The sequence below is a fragment of the Saccoglossus kowalevskii genome, chromosome 17 (genome assembly GCF_978046115.1).
Source record: "Saccoglossus kowalevskii chromosome 17, keSacKowa6.1, whole genome shotgun sequence".
Taxonomy (NCBI): domain Eukaryota; kingdom Metazoa; phylum Hemichordata; class Enteropneusta; family Harrimaniidae; genus Saccoglossus; species Saccoglossus kowalevskii.
Window position 1 is genome coordinate 13651765 of NC_140657.1, and position 17037 is coordinate 13668801.

General features: G+C 32.4%; 1 protein-coding gene across 2 annotated transcripts in view; it reads left to right on the forward strand.

Moving 5' to 3' along the window:
* Positions 1 to 16298, forward strand: part of LOC102807239 (choline transporter-like protein 2) — a 33462-nt gene extending 17164 nt beyond the window's left edge. For both annotated transcript variants that reach the window (XM_006823367.3, XM_085492289.1), the window contains exons 8-20: positions 1519 to 1657; positions 2219 to 2302; positions 3463 to 3575; positions 5678 to 5800; positions 6792 to 6891; positions 7999 to 8182; positions 8900 to 9135; positions 9760 to 9854; positions 10213 to 10316; positions 10939 to 11012; positions 11365 to 11545; positions 12668 to 12752; positions 12960 to 16298. In XM_006823367.3, coding sequence (XP_006823430.1) covers positions 1519 to 1657; positions 2219 to 2302; positions 3463 to 3575; positions 5678 to 5800; positions 6792 to 6891; positions 7999 to 8182; positions 8900 to 9135; positions 9760 to 9854; positions 10213 to 10316; positions 10939 to 11012; positions 11365 to 11545; positions 12668 to 12752; positions 12960 to 13069 — 1628 coding nt within the window. In that variant the 3' untranslated portion in view covers positions 13070 to 16298. The remainder of the gene's footprint in view (positions 1 to 1518; positions 1658 to 2218; positions 2303 to 3462; positions 3576 to 5677; positions 5801 to 6791; positions 6892 to 7998; positions 8183 to 8899; positions 9136 to 9759; positions 9855 to 10212; positions 10317 to 10938; positions 11013 to 11364; positions 11546 to 12667; positions 12753 to 12959) is intronic.
* Positions 16299 to 17037: the final 739 nt, after the last annotated feature.

The window sequence follows — 17037 nt, forward strand, 5'->3', positions numbered from 1 at the left end:
TAAAAACTACAAGCCTGAATGCTTTTATACTTGGTGTATATGTACCTTGGGCGGGCTTCTCTTAGATTTGTTCATTTCATGATGATATCTTCAATTCTCTAATTTAAATGATTATTTTTGTCTTTTTTGGTAAAAAGTGATATTTTTTAGACTTGTTAAAAACCGCAAGTCTGATTGCTTTGATACTATACATATAGGTACTACATGTGGACCTCTCTCAGATTTGTTCATTTCGCGATGATATCTTCAATTATCCAATTTTGATGAATATTTTTGTTATTTTTGGTAAATTCCATTAAATTTCTTGTTGAAAACAGTACCGGTAAGACCGATTGCTTTGATACTATGCATATTGTTCATTTTCTAATGAGTTCTTTAATTAAAATGTGCCTTGCTAACAGCGGAGCTATCTCAGCCGACAGACTGCTTGTTTACTTTAGAGATGTACGTATACATGTACTGTAAAATACTTTATTTTAGCTGGAATTAATTTTCGCTGAAACGAATTTTTGGGTCTTTTGTGTGGAATATATTTTCACTGATTTTTGACGAGTTGAATGTAAAATATAGAAAAAAAGGTATATTCGCTGGATTTTATTTTTACTGAATCATTCCTTCAGCGAAAATAGCGAAAATTTTACAGTATTAAGCAAAAATGTTCAGCAATTATATTTTGCTAAAATCTGTTTAACTTTTCTAAGCACCAAAGTCAATTTATGTCAACATTCGTAAATTTTATACCCACAAATTATTTCAGAATTTTTTTAAAAATCTTTACCTGTATCTAACAAGTAGCCAATAAGGAATTATTTCCATCTGAACCAAAATTATCAACAGAAAAACTGACAAAATTTAAGTTGCACCAAAACCGAAGAAATAATTATTGTAGTTCAGCTAATGTCTTTTTGTCTATTTATTTTGGCTATCAATGATGTAAACATTGTATTTTATTATGGTATTTAAGTACAGCAATTATATTTCTAATATATGCATGTGAAATTACATTTGGTATTTTGGTCAATAGAGCACTCGCTGTTGTTAAACCATTCTTGTCATTTTATATACTGTAAAACATGCCGTTTGTCGCGAGCATGTCTTTTTAGTGAATTTAGCGAGAGAACTGATTCGCTAAATCAAGATGTCGCTAATGACTTTTAAATTCAAAATGGCCAAGGCTTGGGGATTTGTATAATCCAGAACATAAAAATCTGGGTTGCTTCCTAATTACACTTGACAGTTTTTTCAACATGTTTTACTGTATGTATCTCTTTAAACACCATTGTATATATATGTAGGTATCGACCAAGATAATTGACCACAATCCGCTAAAATAGCATGTCGCTTTTTCAACATGTTTTACAGTAGTATATTGAGCAGTCCTGACTTCAATCACCATGTGTGTGCATGGCTTCCAAAACCTTAAGACAATATCCTTAATATGATTGGCACGTAGAAACTTTAATAGTCTACATGAATTGAATTCATTTATCAATTGTTGATTGTTTCTTTGTCTACTAGTGTATGGTCGATGTATCCCGTCTTTCATTGTAACAGCGGTGGAGGCTGCAAGTGGTCTAATCACAGATTCAAGTAACCATACCCTAGTAGATGCTAATAACCAAACTATCTCACTTGATGATTTAGAAGCTGCTCAAATGTAAGTTATTGTGAACTCTGTTATCTCTTCCAATCAAATTGCAACAATTTGCATATATTAGCAAATATTTTGCATATATAAGCATATGTTTTGCATATGTTAGCATACATTTTGCATATGTTAGCATACATTTTGCATATATGTTAGCATACATTTTGCATATGTTAGCATACATTTTCATATATTAGCATACATTTGCATATATTAGCATATGTTTGCATATATTAGCACACATATGCATATATTAGCACACATATGCATATGTTAGCATACATTTTGCATATGTTAGCACACATATGCATATGTTAGCATACATTTGCATATATTAGCATACATTTGCATATATTAGCATACGTTTTGCATATGTTAGCACGCAAATTTGTATATGTATCAGTCTATCCTATCAAGTCTGAATTCAATTGTTATGAAATTGTTTTATATACCCTTTATACATTGTATAGTTCAATCCATGTGGTTACCGATACTTTGGTTTCCACTTATCAGTCGTTACTTTGTGTGTGTGGCATTCTCGCATTGACTTCATATAATTTCTAATTGCAGAGCTCTTGCATATTATATCAACGCCAGAGCCATTGCTGATAAAGTATTTGATGATATCACAGAGACGTGGACGTTTCTCATTGGGTGAGTTACTTGTGCTGTTATGTAGTGAAATCTGAAAAAAAAGTTTGACCCCCAATCATCCTGTACTTTGTACTTCTATGTTGCATGAGAAGAGTGTGTGGCTGTGATTTGGCTCGGAGTATAACCACTGTATACTATAGGTTGGAACAATTAACGAAGTCGGAAAGTTTCATGTCAGGATTGACATTTATTGAACTATGAAATGGGAAACATCTACATCAGCTTGAAACAACAAAATAATAATGGCAGAGCCGCGAGGTTCTCAAGTGTCACATGACACGAAACTCAAGTTGTGATAGGTTGGTTCTAAACCAATCACTGATCGGGGTAATATAGTCATAAGGATCATAATAGAAATACGAATAATCTAAACTAAACATCAAAGTTATCGCTGCACAGAAATAATACAGCAAATGGAATGATAATAGAAAACATTTTGATGTCTAAGTAGACAATTCAACTTAATTAGCAAACACACCTATGGTTTGTATCTTGCTCTGACAGAGTGTAAATTGGTTTAAGGAACCAAGATGAAAAAGCGAGTTTCATTCCAAATATTAAAAAAATGTTTTAGTGTATGTGCCATAGAGAATTAAGTGAGTGAAAATGGGACAAAAATATGGGCATTTTGATCAAGGCAGATTGTTAACAAGATGTTTTAGTTGTAATGTCATCAGTGAAGTAAAATATAGTGGAATATTAATTTTGAGATTGGGGACAAAACATCCCTAAGTATGTGTCAACCATGACCCATTAGCGTATGTGAAAATAGTAAGAACTATACTACCATATTTGCTCTATTAGAAGAGCATCTTTAATTACCAGTGCATACAGACTAAAAATCACTGACATTTGTTGTATACTGAATCATTAAAATATTACTTATTTTAACCATAGAAACAAAAACTTGTAATTTATGTAAGTGTATGCGCTACTAATAGAACAAATACAGTAAATGCGTATTACAGAATTCATGTGCGTTCCGTTTTAATGAAAGTATATTTGGAGGATGGTTCACCGTGTTTGTTTTGACGAAAATTGGTTCATTATTGAAGGTTGTTCTTTTCACCTGTAATAATTGGGCAATGGAAAGTTTTTGTTTCGGTATGAACTCCCAAGTTTTTATTTCTGAATTAATGATAGATTTTTTTTTTTTTCAGTGGAGCGGTAATTGGAATGCTTATTAGTTTCATTTTCATAGTATTAATGAGATGGATTGCTGGTATTGTGGTTTGGTTAATTATTATACTCTTATTTCTGTTGCTGGCCCTTGGTACGTATAGAATGACACTTAAATGTAATTAATAAAATTAGATGGTAGTGAAATAATGTCCAAAATTAGTTGCATAAACATTTGAAAAGATGCATCTCTCCAAATAATTCAAAGCTACGCTGATATCATACAAAATTCTGAATTGTTTGTGTTACGAACGTGACTTACGAACGTGACTTACGAATGTGACTTACGAATGTGACTTACGAACATGACTTACGAACTTGGGTTACGAACGTGGGTTACGAAAACATTCAGTTACATAAATGACCACACCACTATTTTTGAAATCATGCCCACTTTTGCAAAATCTTGCCCAAATTGTAACTTTGAGTTACGGGCAACATATATTTGTAACTGTTAATTCAAGTTTGAGTTACTAAAAGTATAATGCTCAACAAAAACTAAAAATGTATGTTGATCGTAACTTGAAGTTTGGTTAACTGTTGATTGAACATTGAGTAACAATAGACCATTTTCCGTTTACTGCGAGAATCACGCGTTATGCGTGAAATCGAACGTAAAAAACAGGACAAACAAAGGTCATAGCGTCGTAGTCGCGTCAAACATCGCGTGGGATTCGACAAACGCGAAGTATTTTGGGTGACATTTCCATGTCAATAATGTGCTGTACACATTTGATGATGGGCAATTTCGACTAAGTGAGGATATTCGAATGCAATATTCCTCTGTCGAAGATCGGCCGGTCGATGTGAGCTACGAAGAAAAGAAATTTGAGTTCAAAATCAAATCGTTCGATTTTTGCGGCAGACGTTCGACGCGCGTCTTTCATGCATCTCGCGAGATCTCGCAGTTGTACGGAAAATCACCTATTCAGATGTTGTTTCTAAAATATGGGTGTGGTCACTTATGTAATTAGATGTTTTCATAACTCCTTTTCATAATTTGATTTCTGTAACTTGATGTTCGTATCTCAGCTCCTCATATCGACTAAAATCTCTAAGCGGCTTGTTTTTCCTGAACTGAAACATAATTGGTCCAGTCATAATTTGTCCACTAAATACAACCTTCATTATTAATTTCAATCCCTTGCATGTCAAAGTCATCTTTTGTCACCGTTTGTAAAATTACTGTCACAGCGATAATAATCTGCTAGGCAATGTTTCAATTTACATGTGCATCGCTGTTTCACTAACAATATCATTATACATCAAGCAGTATTGCTTATAAATTAATGAACTCTTGTAGGAAACACAATTACGTCTATTTGGTTAAAAATTAACAAGGAAATTTCAAGAAAATATCTAAAAATGTGTCGAATGTAGCTCCAAAATTGTGTTAAAATAAATAATTTAAAATCTGTCCATCAGTATTTTGATACTGTCCAAGAAGTGTTAGTTCTTTATCTGTGATGTTTGTGTTTAGATGGATTACTTTAATTAAGACTACCGGTATATAATAGGTCTGAAATTGCCAAATCACATTTTTTGCAAACCATATTTGCTTTATTGAAAAATAACATGCATTACATAAACACTGTTTGATTAACATAAACAATACCTAAGGCATTTATTCATCCACAATACTGTAAAAGGGTTAATTATTCAGTGGGTTTTAATTTTGCTTATTTCGCTGACTAGAAAATGTGCTAAATTAAAACCCAGTGAATATGTAAAATATATATATATATGTAAAATTTAGCATAGAACACCTTATCTAAATGGTAAAATTGTGAATTAAAAATTTCCACTAAATATGCCTGAAATGGTAAATCAGCGAAATTTAAATCCAGTGAAAATTAGTCATTTTACAGTATATATATATATATATATATATATATCTCTCTCTCTCCCTCTCTATATATATCTCTCTCTCCCTTTTTTTTTTTGGTACCATAAGTGTATGTTTGTTATAAGCAGTTTACGATTTCCTTATTGTCGTTATAACCCCCCTAGGCAACTCATAAAAATGTCCAGGAGAATAGGCTTATTGGGATTAAAATTGTCAAAGTCAAAATAAACACAAGATTGTTCAAAGGATAGGGAGATACATTTTTCAAATCAGTTTATTTTATATCAGAAATATTGTGCAGTTTTTGCAACTGTTTTACGCATGTGACTGAAACATTTATTTTATTGCAGGTATTTACTTGTGTTACACTGAATACGCTGAATTAGCCAGTGTTGATACTTCATCCATTGAGTTTGAATTCACAACAAATCTTACAAGCTATTTAGACATGAAGGAAACATGGCTGGCTTTCAGTAAGTTGAATGTTACACTCTTTTCAATATTGATAATGTTAGCATTCATGTGTGAATAATAATACTAGAAAAACTATTGAAAGTAGCATGTGTGTGCTAAAATGTAAAAATGGCTACCCTGTTTTTCAAATTTTATAAAAAAAATGTATTTCCAGAGATGCATCTTCTGAGGTAGTCACTGTGAATGCCCCTAAAATCATGAGTGATCGTGACCTACACTAGAATGGTCTTACTAGAATTTGGATGTATGGCATGTATAATTCACACATGTAATTTTGAATTGAAATGACGTAAAATAACTCAATCATGAGTCAAATCAAGACACGCAACTTTTCACTAATTTTGAAAAACAATGGATGTACAAAAACACTGATTTTTTATGAGCTGGCAGGCATTCACAATCAATGTATTTCATGACTAAAAGCAGCTTAAAAATTTATGGAAGAAAAAGAAAATTCTTTGTTACTGCAAGTGTGTGGGATTACGTTTGAATTGTAGGGCTTTGTTCACTTTTGTTGCCAACATGATTTTATAGGTTTTCATAGCTTACAGTAGTTTTAAATTGTGAGTCTAATTTGCACAAGACGTCTGTATGTAATCAAGTGCTTGTCTCCGGTCAATCTCTCACGTATGGGTGCAAAGCACAAAAGGAATTCATTACTTATTATTTTCAAGTGGCTCAGAAAGAAAAGTTGCAGAAATGTAAAGGGGTTTGTCAATAAACACCTTGACATGCACGACTCTCACAACTAACATGACAAAAGTGGAGTTCACACCATCCCTGAGTGCCTTGTGGTTAAGACACAGAAAGTAGAAATATAATTGGCAGGGTTGGTTGCCCTTGCATACCAAGAGAACAAGACATGAGCTATTAATGGTCTGAGACCTACAACCAGTGGGTGTTTCTTAGATTGTATTTTGGTGAAACTTAATGAAATTCAATAAAAGTTTCTGTTCATGATGAATAAACATCTTTTATTTAATTTTTCAGCTATCATCCTGGGTGTAGTTCTTGCTATTCTGATTTTGATTGTAATATTCCTGTTTAAGCGAATCAGACTGGCAATTGCATTGATCAAAGAAGGCAGCAGGTATGGCATTCAATCCACCTTTTCTTACCTGTACCTGATCTTTCTATACAGCATTATAACTAATTTTGCAAAATCCACTGATGTTCAGGAAAAAAATAATTATATATTTCTGATATGGAGAAATAGTATTTATTTAATTGTCATGAGAGTATATGCAACTCGTTCCTGGAAAAAATTTCTTGGCCAAATTTGTTTTCAGAAGTTTGTTGGACATTTTTTACCCTATGAAATGAATGTGCTAAATTACATTTTCAAAAGATCAAATAAGTTTCTAAAATTAATTTGAACAATATTTCAATTGTTGTATAATGGCTCTAGTGCTAATCAATCTCACATAGAGTACCGGTAATTTATAACAACTGTTAATTTATGAATCAAAAATTGCCTAAATGTTTAAAAATGAAATTGTTAAATACTGTAAAATACTTTATTTTTGTTTAGAACTTATTTTCGGAGAAGGAATGATTCAGTGAAATGAAATCCAGTGAATACTGTTAAATACTTTATTTTAGGTAGAATTAATTTTTGCTGAAAGGACTTTTTGTGTTTTTTGTATGGAATTTATTTTCACTGATTTTTGACAAGTAGAATGTAAAATGTAGAAAAAAAAGGTATATTCGCTCGATTTTATTTTCACTGAATCAATTCTGAAGCGAAAATAACGAAAATTAATTCCAACTGAAAATAAAGTATTTTACATTCACTGATATATCAGGGTAAATAAACTTGATACAAAAGACCCAAAAAGTATCTTTACATTACTGTAAGCATTCTATTCATTGGACAATGAACACCTAATAATTTTTGGAGGTGGTGGAATTGCCAGAAAACTATTTATATTTGAACTCAAAAAGTCTTTAAGGTGTAAGTAGTCTGTAATAATTTGATAAACGACTCAATTTAGTTCATTAAATTTACATTCCTACTTTCTATCAAATGCTGAACACGTTGTACTGATTTTGTGATCACCATGAAAAAATAACATCAGTTGCTATGGCAACAAATCCTGGAATATTGTAGCACCAAACCTAGCATGCACTGTTTTAATTGTGCCTTATGTCAGTTGCACTTGATTACCTAGGTTCTTTATTTTTTCTTTGGTTGCAGGGCAGTTTCAAGTTGTATGTTCACACTTTTATGGCCTGTCATTCCATTTTTGCTTGAGGTTGCGCTATTTGCATTCTGGATTGTGTTAGCTGTTTACCTAGCCACCTCTGGTAGTGCTACTTATGCCATTGCCAATGCACCTACTGACTATCCTATTGCTAATGGTACATCCTGTGATGTCACAGTAAGTATATTTTCATCGGTCACTGGTAGGATAGCGGTTGTAGCATCGGTAGTAGACCCAAGTTCAAATCCTACCTGATGTTGAACACCAAAAACTGTCATGTGCCACAGACTTGATGACCAAGATTCATTAACTAATAGATGGAACTTTGGGGAAATCACAGTAAGGTTCCAAGGTTATTGACAGGTTAATGCCAGATAGCACATCAAATTGCCTTTTGACAGAAAGATTGCCACAGACAGCCCAGTCATGTAGTCCCACACATGGATATAAGGTGTTCGTGGCAAAATGCACTATGTATCAGCTGTTGCACATGAAATTTGAACATAAAAAGTCAGGGGAGACAACAGTGACATTCAGTATAATAAAATGAAACCTACCGGACTCTGACATAAATTCGCCCATCCAAAAAATCGCCGTTATATTGATCATCAAATATTTTTTTTGGGGAGGGGCTTATATTTTCATTGAAAAATCCACTTTCGTTGACTTTCAACGCCAGCAGTTGGACCACCAAAAACAAAAAAAAATAATTATTGCAGAAGCTGATCTAAGATTTTATACATTTTTTTTCTTGCTGGATTAAAAAGTAGACCACGCATCTTTCTCCCGAAAAAATCACATTAACAAACCTTGTGCGCCAAATACAATTATTTTTTTTTGCATTTTATTAGTAACGAAAGTACATTCTAAAAGAAAAAATGTTTTATTTTCTAGCTGTTTGATGGCAACAACACCGGAGCACAGTGTATCTTTGTTGAGTACAGCGGAGATCCCAATCTTTTTCGCATGCAGATTTATATTCTCTTTGGACTGTTTTGGATTATGAATTTCATCGTTGCATTGGATCAAATTGTTCTGGCTGGAGCGTTCGCTTCATATTACTGGGCTTTCACAAAACCTAAGGATATTCCAGTGTTTCCAGTCTCTTACTCATTAGGAAGATCGTTAAGGTAATTTTTCTTTATTCATGTTATCAAATAAATAAAAAGATGAAAGATATCCACCTACAAAATAGTAAACAAGAGATTCAATGAATCGTTTTGTACTACTTATCGCCTCCAGAAGGCTTTCCACAGGACGTAAAAATATGTATATTTTGACATATGATGAAAAAATAATACTGTAGAATACTTTATTTTCGCTTGGAATTTATTTTCGCTATTTCCACTGAAGGGATGATTCCGTGAAAATAAAATCCAGCGAATATACTTTTTTTCCTATATTTCACATTAAACTTATCAAAAATCAGTAAAAATAAATTCCATACAAAATGCCCAAAAAACCTTTTAAGCGAAAATTAATTCCAGCGAAAATAAAGTATTCCACAGTATATAATGTATTACATGGTACTTTTTGATGTATAAAAGTATTACAAAATTTACAGATTTTTTAGTGGATTTTTTCAATATACTCTATGAAAACTGCTACTATTTTTAGCATATTATTTAACAACTTTATATGTGAACAAGTGAGTAATATGGACACATGTCAAAAATGCACGAGTAGCATTCTACCTTAAGCATGTGTGTGTAGGAAGTTTTTTTTTACACCAATAAAATGCTTGTCCTTCGCAGGTATCATTTAGGGTCCTTGGCCTTTGGTTCTTTTATCATTGCTGTCATACAAATAATCCGAGTGATGTTGGAATATCTTGATCATAAACTGAAAGGTAAATAGACATCACGAGTACATGTGCTTGTGGTCAAAATCTTGTGGTCAAAAAATAGCTTTAACCACATATGGCTTGTAAATTTTCAAAAAAAAAGTATTTTTTCGTTGTTTTGAGAAGATCTTAGGAAGACATTCTGCTAAAATCTGATGATTGTGTGTCGCTGTTCTGATTCAGAACAAACTACGAATTTCAACATTCAGAAATATATTTTACCATCCTCCATCTTCTTTAATTTAATCTGTGTGTATTTACGAATCATTGTTGATTTTGTTCAGCATAAAGTAAGTTTGCTGTAGTGAGTTACCTGTTGATTTTCTAAACCATTACATGAAACTACCTTATTTTCTTTATACAGGTTCAGAAAATAAAGTTGCCAAGTTTTTATTGAAGTGTATGAAATGTTGTTTTTGGTGTTTGGAGAAATTTATGAAATTTCTAAACAAGAATGCATACATTATGGTGAGTATATTGTACTGCAGAAGTTATTGTCAACACCAGAGGGCGCTATCTTATTCCAATTCAGTAAACTGGTCAAATAGAAGAAAGAAAATGGGGTCCTTGTTATGTCATGTGCTTATGTGATCTTTCTGACAGCGTTCCCATAACTTGTTTGATTCACACATACATCTATGTAGTAACAGCAGCACTGAACAGTGCCATTGTTTTGGGGCAAGTGCGAAAAACTAGTAACTAAGCAACAAGTGTATCTAGGAAAAGAACAATTTGCCTCTAGAGGGCGTACATCATGACACCTGTTGAATATTTTACCTAAGATTTAGCAATTTGTGTGTATTTTTATAATTATCATGTTTTATTTCATTCAACCAACGTGTTCAAACATACTGTCATACCTGCTATTTGTATTACCCTCCCATTAATTAAAGCGAGAGGGTTGTCACTTGTGCGGGAATTGAGTCCCAATCGACGATAACAACGCGCTCTAAAAACGCAAAGGCTCATGGATAGAGGCTTATTTGTAAACAATGACACGCTATGGCCATCTGACGCATGCGCAGGTGACGACTCCCCAGCTTTAAAATTAATACTAAATTTATTTTTATTTTTTTTCTCTCTCATTCAGATTGCTGTTTATGGCAAAAACTTTTGTACGTCTGCAAAGAATGCCTTCTTCCTACTGATGAGAAACATTGTCAGGTGAAATTTCAGATTCCCATTTGTAGATTTTAACTTGTCATTAAAGTGCTGTAAAATATTTTCGCTTGGAATTAATTTACGCTATTTTCGTTGAAGGAATGATTCAGTGAAAATAAAATCCAGCGAATATACCTTTTTTTCTATATTTTACATTCAACTCGTCAAATATCAGTGAACATATGTTCCCTACAAAACACCCAAAAAGTCTTTTCAGCAAAAATTAATTGCAGCTAAAATAAAGTATTTTACAATATATGAAATTTGGGGTTTGATTGTTAATAGAATTCAACATCTGTTGTGCTGATAATCATAACTAGGCATAACTAATTTAAATTATATGTCTACATTTTAGAGTTGTTGTTCTGGACAAGATTACAGACTTCTTACTATTTCTTGGCAAATTGATGGTGACAGCAGCGGTTGGCACACTCGCGTATTTCTTTTTCACAAATCAAATATCTTGGTATGAGACGTACTTAAGTGATTATTTAGGTTCTGTGCCAACTCTCAACTATTACTGGATACCCATGATTGTGAGTAATGATTTCTATTATCCACCACGTCTTTCATTTCATTCCAAGGCTTTATTTCTTTTCATTAGTTGCACATGCCCTTATACATAAATGCAAATACTTTTTAGTCATTGATGCAGTATACAACAAATTTTGGGGTTATATGCACTTATATAAATACAAGATGTAAATTGGGGTTCTCTATATACACTTCTATTCCTGCATAAAATTAAGTCAGAAGAAAAAGACAGATCTTAGTGCTTGTAACCAGGATGGTGTCCTGTGATGTAATCACGGGGATTGACTGTGACACAGTTGATTTAGTCATATGATTGATGAGGTTATGTAACCTTGGGATCTATGTACTGTGATATGCAATGCAGATGACGAAAGGAGTTCTGATCGTGCATCAATTGAACATATATTAATCAATGGCATGACAGAAAATAGACAATTGATTTGAGAGCAGGGTTATCACTGCATTCAAATACACATTTTGTGAAAAAAATAAAGGAAACTAGCAAAACTAAGCAAGACAAACACTAACCAGTTCATTCAAAGGCTTACTCTTTTTTCTATAAATGTCATGCATCTTCATCACATTTTACCAATTTGTTATATGTCTGTATTCATGTCAGCTATACATGGAGACTAAGCACCCAAATTCAAAACAAATATAAGTAATAGGTCATGTATTATTTGCAGTTTCATTTAAAAAACAATTCATCATCAAATTAATTAATTAATTAATTAATTAATTAATTTTGCCATAAAACACTGAGAAATGATACAAGATGAAAAAAGGGGTACCGGTATATCTCTCGTCTTTTCTGATTTTCATCACACCCTGCACTAAATAAAAATTAATTGGAAATTGTTCCTTAAGTCCTCCTAACCTGAACCCTGAACCTAACACTCCATCCCCCTATTGTAATTGTATATGCCCCTTGAAATAACATTGTCCTGAAGAGAGGTCTATACAATTAACACTGGGGGAGAGACACTGGAGGGGCAGGGGATTATGGGTGAAGGGGCCCTAAGGAACTCTTACCAATTAATTAGTATCACAGTATAACCACATTCTGGTTCACCTTTACTCTGGGTGAAAATCAATAGTTTGAAGATAAATCTGTTTTGTTGCAGATTATTTGCATTTTAACCTACTTAATAGCATCCATCTTCTTTAGCGTGTACAATATGGCTATCGATACGCTGTTTCTCTGTTTCCGTAAGTACATTGATAGTTTACGAATCTTAACAATCGATGGTGAGAATTGTTTTACCATGCTTATGTTATATCTGATTGATTGTACAGGCTGTGAACCTATAAACATTACCTAGACACCTTAAAAAAAATTCACTTAATGGTACCACTGTCACAATATCATATTTTTAAATGTATTTATTCAGATTCTTTTTTTTCTTCCATTTTTAGTTGAGGACTTGGAGAGGCATGACGGTAGTGCTGAGAAGCCTTACTACATGAGCAAAGAATTAATGAACATCGCTGGAGCCAAAAATGATAAAAATGTGAAAAAGAAATAAACGTATATATTTAATTATTTTTAATCAAAACATTTTAATACAGAAATTATTTTTATGTCATATTACAAAACTTCATTTTTAGATCTACATAATTTTTTTTATCCTTATACCTTTCTCAACTCTATTTACTAAATATCTAGTTTTCTACAACATTCATTTTGATTGGTTCACATCTAATTATTTGCATGCCATCAGCCAATTAGTTTGGATATTACTAAAATGAAATGTATAATTGGGAAAGCATATTGATTAAACAAGAATTGAAAAACCGTCCAGATGATTTAAGATTTTAATTGTCCTTAAAACCCCTGAGTGCCATAATATTGTACATTTTGTCTGATATTATTTTTTTATTAATTTTTTATTTCAATAATTTTTTTTCAATTTTGGACGTAATTAACAAGTCTTAATCAAATTTTAGATAGAATTGTGAGTTTAAAATTTGTGAAATGTGACAAAAGTTGGCTGTGGCACTCAAAGGGTTTAAAGTCGGCTTGTTTTGTACTACTAGTGGTTGTACTGTCACCAAAATTATGTTTAGGGATTAGCCTTACCGAAAGTAGAACATCATCGAGCAATTTCGTAGCTTCAGTTGTAATTGAGTTTTCAGCACCTTTGGGGGTCATCAAGACAACAAATCATACACAGGATTATCTGTTCGATGAATGAAGATGGACTATATTATGAATTTAATATTAATGTGTAATTTCCATCAAAATTAATCGTACCATTATCTCCTACCTTATTACAAAATATGAATTACAATATGGCTTGATATTTTCAAGATGGCAGATATTTTAAAATGAAAGTTCATATCAAGAAAGTTAGGCTAATTTCCACAATATTGCTTAGTTTTAGGGTACTCACACGAAGCGATTAGGTCAAGAAGTCGATGTGACATTGACCTGTCATGTATACTATACCATCATTTGCAGTAAACCAATAGGGGATTTTCCGTACAATTGCGAGATCTCGCGAGATGCATGAAAGACGCGCGTCGAACGTCTGCCGCAAAAAAAGAACGATTTGATTTTGAACTTGAATTTCCTTATTTCGTAGCTCACACCGTCCGGCCGATCTTCGACAGAGGAATATTGCTTCCGAATACCCTCACTTAATCGAAATTGCCTATCATCAAATGTGGACAGCACATTATTAAGCATGGAAATGTCCCCGAAATACTTTCGCGTTTGTCGAATCCCACGCGATGTTTGACGCCACTACGACGCTATGACCTTTGTTTGTCCTGTTTTTACGTTCGATTTCACGCATAACGCGTGATTCTCGCAGTATACGGAAAATGGTCTATTAGTGTGTCTTTACATGCTTTCATTAATAACTTCCAAGACATACAAGGATATGAATAAGTTTTTTGCCCAACAGTAAAACAGCGCATATAAAACTTAACACTATTTGCTATAATCACAGCGTAAATAATAAACCTATGGATCAATATACGAGGTAAATTTCAATACAGACAGGTCGTATCAGTAATTATTAACGATGTGCCTTTATACAATTAAATTAAGTTACACTGTGGAATACTTTATTTTCGCTGGAATTAGTTTTCACTGAAAAGGCTTTTTGGGCGTTCTTTATGGAATTTTTTTGATGAGTTTGAATGTGAAATATAGGAAAAAAAGTATATTCACTGGATTTGATTTTCACGGAATCATCCCTTCAGTGAAAATAACGAAAATAAATTCCAAGCAAAAATAAAGTATTCTACAGTATTTGTTTTTAAACTGGATGATGGTTTACAGTCTATATTAATGACTTTAGTATTTTTTTTATGTGTATATATACTAAACATCATTCCAAGTATTTAAGAAAGTGGTAAATTTGTTTCAATATAATGACATCAGTATTTTTTTGTCATATGTATATAAACAAGACATTATATATCTACAGTCTTTCCATTATATTTTAATTTTAAACCTCTGACAGTATTTTAATATTGCTTCTATATTTACCATGTCATTAGATTGCAGGTGGTTTGAGTTTCAAAAATCATATGGTTTATTTATAGTCATGTGACCTATTTGCATACTTGTGGGGGGGAAATGTGATTGGCTATTTGGTATCATAATACATTTTCCATCATGTGATTGGCTGTTTGACATCACATGATCTTGCTTATTAGATGATTGTGTCAGCTTTACAACTTTAGATCAGATTTCATTTTAAATTTGTAGAGAGATTTTTCACCCACTTGAATTTTACAGTTGGAATAGAAATGAAAAGGTTATACATACTTTTATGCATTCCTTGCACCCTTCTTTTGTAAGTGGTACTACCCTTTATGACATATAGGGGTGCTGACGTTATGTTAAAATATATATATGCAGGAATGACAGCATTATTGGAAATCAGTGAAAACTGCTTGAATTAATAAATATACTGTACAGAAATTGGTAGTAGGTAAATGTAGTTCTGTAGCATCTATGTTTAAGGTAGTAAGAAAGATACAAGTGATTGCCACGAAACATCTGGTTATATTAATTAATTACTGAATACTTTACCTTTTTAAATGTGGGAGAAAATTTTTTTTTAGATTTTTATTATAACTATTTATCACCTTGTAGATTCTAGATTAACTAGAGCGGGTGCAATCTTTGTAATTTTTAGAAAAGAGGAATATTTTTAGAAACTAGCTGTGCAAATAATGTTTTTTATAATAAATCTGACATGATTTTGTGAAGTGTTTTCTGAGTGAAGCAATAACAATATTATGTCATAAAGGCAAAGATTTTACACTCATTTAAAATGTTTAACTCAATATGGTCAAATGAAGATCAGTATTCAGATTTGTCATTATTCAGATAAACATTTTTTTTCTCTCACAAGGATCTTTATTTTATGACTTTTGTAGTAACACAATTTTTTGTGATGGAATGAAAGGAGTGAGCTCACATCCTCTCTTAATTGCTTTTTGATTCAAGGTGGACTTTTCTTTTTATAGAAGTAAACATCAGATTTACAGGCATTACAGCAAACTTAATACTTCTTTTTTAAATATTATTTTAAATTATTTTTTGTTTTACCTTGTAAATCATTTGGAATATCATGTGAACTATTGAAGTATACTAATGAAGTTTTTAAATTTACAATGTTCAGCTTGGTATGAAGTGTCTGAATCAAGCTAACATTGTTCTGTGGTACAAGAAATGTTTTTACTGTGTAATAACTTATCATGCTTTTTTAAAAATTAAAAACTATTTTAAGATAATTGTGATTATAACTTTGTGATTCTTTGTATGATAGCCCTGATAAAGTTGGGTGGATTTATGCATATTGATAAAGGAGTGGAGTTTGTTTGATGTGCGCATGTTCAACATTTGTGTTGATAACCATTGATTTTCCCACAATCAAATGCGCACTTCAAATGAAAATCACAAGTGAGCTTTGGCCCTGGCGTGACTTGCACTGAATACCGCCGGTGACTCCTTCGATATCTACCATTCACCTAAAAATTACCTAATTAAAGCTTGGAAACGTCTCAGTGTGTACTCGCTGATCTGCGCAACAGTCAAAGTCACCATCTTTGTGTATATAAGATTTATATATTTCGCACATGCGTGGCACGACGACTACCGCCCTTTAACAATCAATGAAGAGCAGTGTGTGTAATGTATAGTAGTCAGGAAATAATTCTTTCCTAGAACACAAAAAATAATGTAATTTATTGAATATACCTAGTATATTTAATCCTAAAAGTATTTTAACCTAACAGCTAAGACCAAAAAAGAATTTTGCATGATATTTTTTTTAATGTGTCTTACCACCGGTTTTGCAGCAAGGTGAATTCTAACATTGTCGCTGAGGGCAGTATACAACCAATGGAAGGCGAATGTACAGAAGTGGGATACGGACTTGAGATAATGACTGAAAATGAATCTAGAAAGATCAGTGAAAACTGCAATATAGGTTATCATTATTCAGAAATATTTATTTTCAAACTAACATTC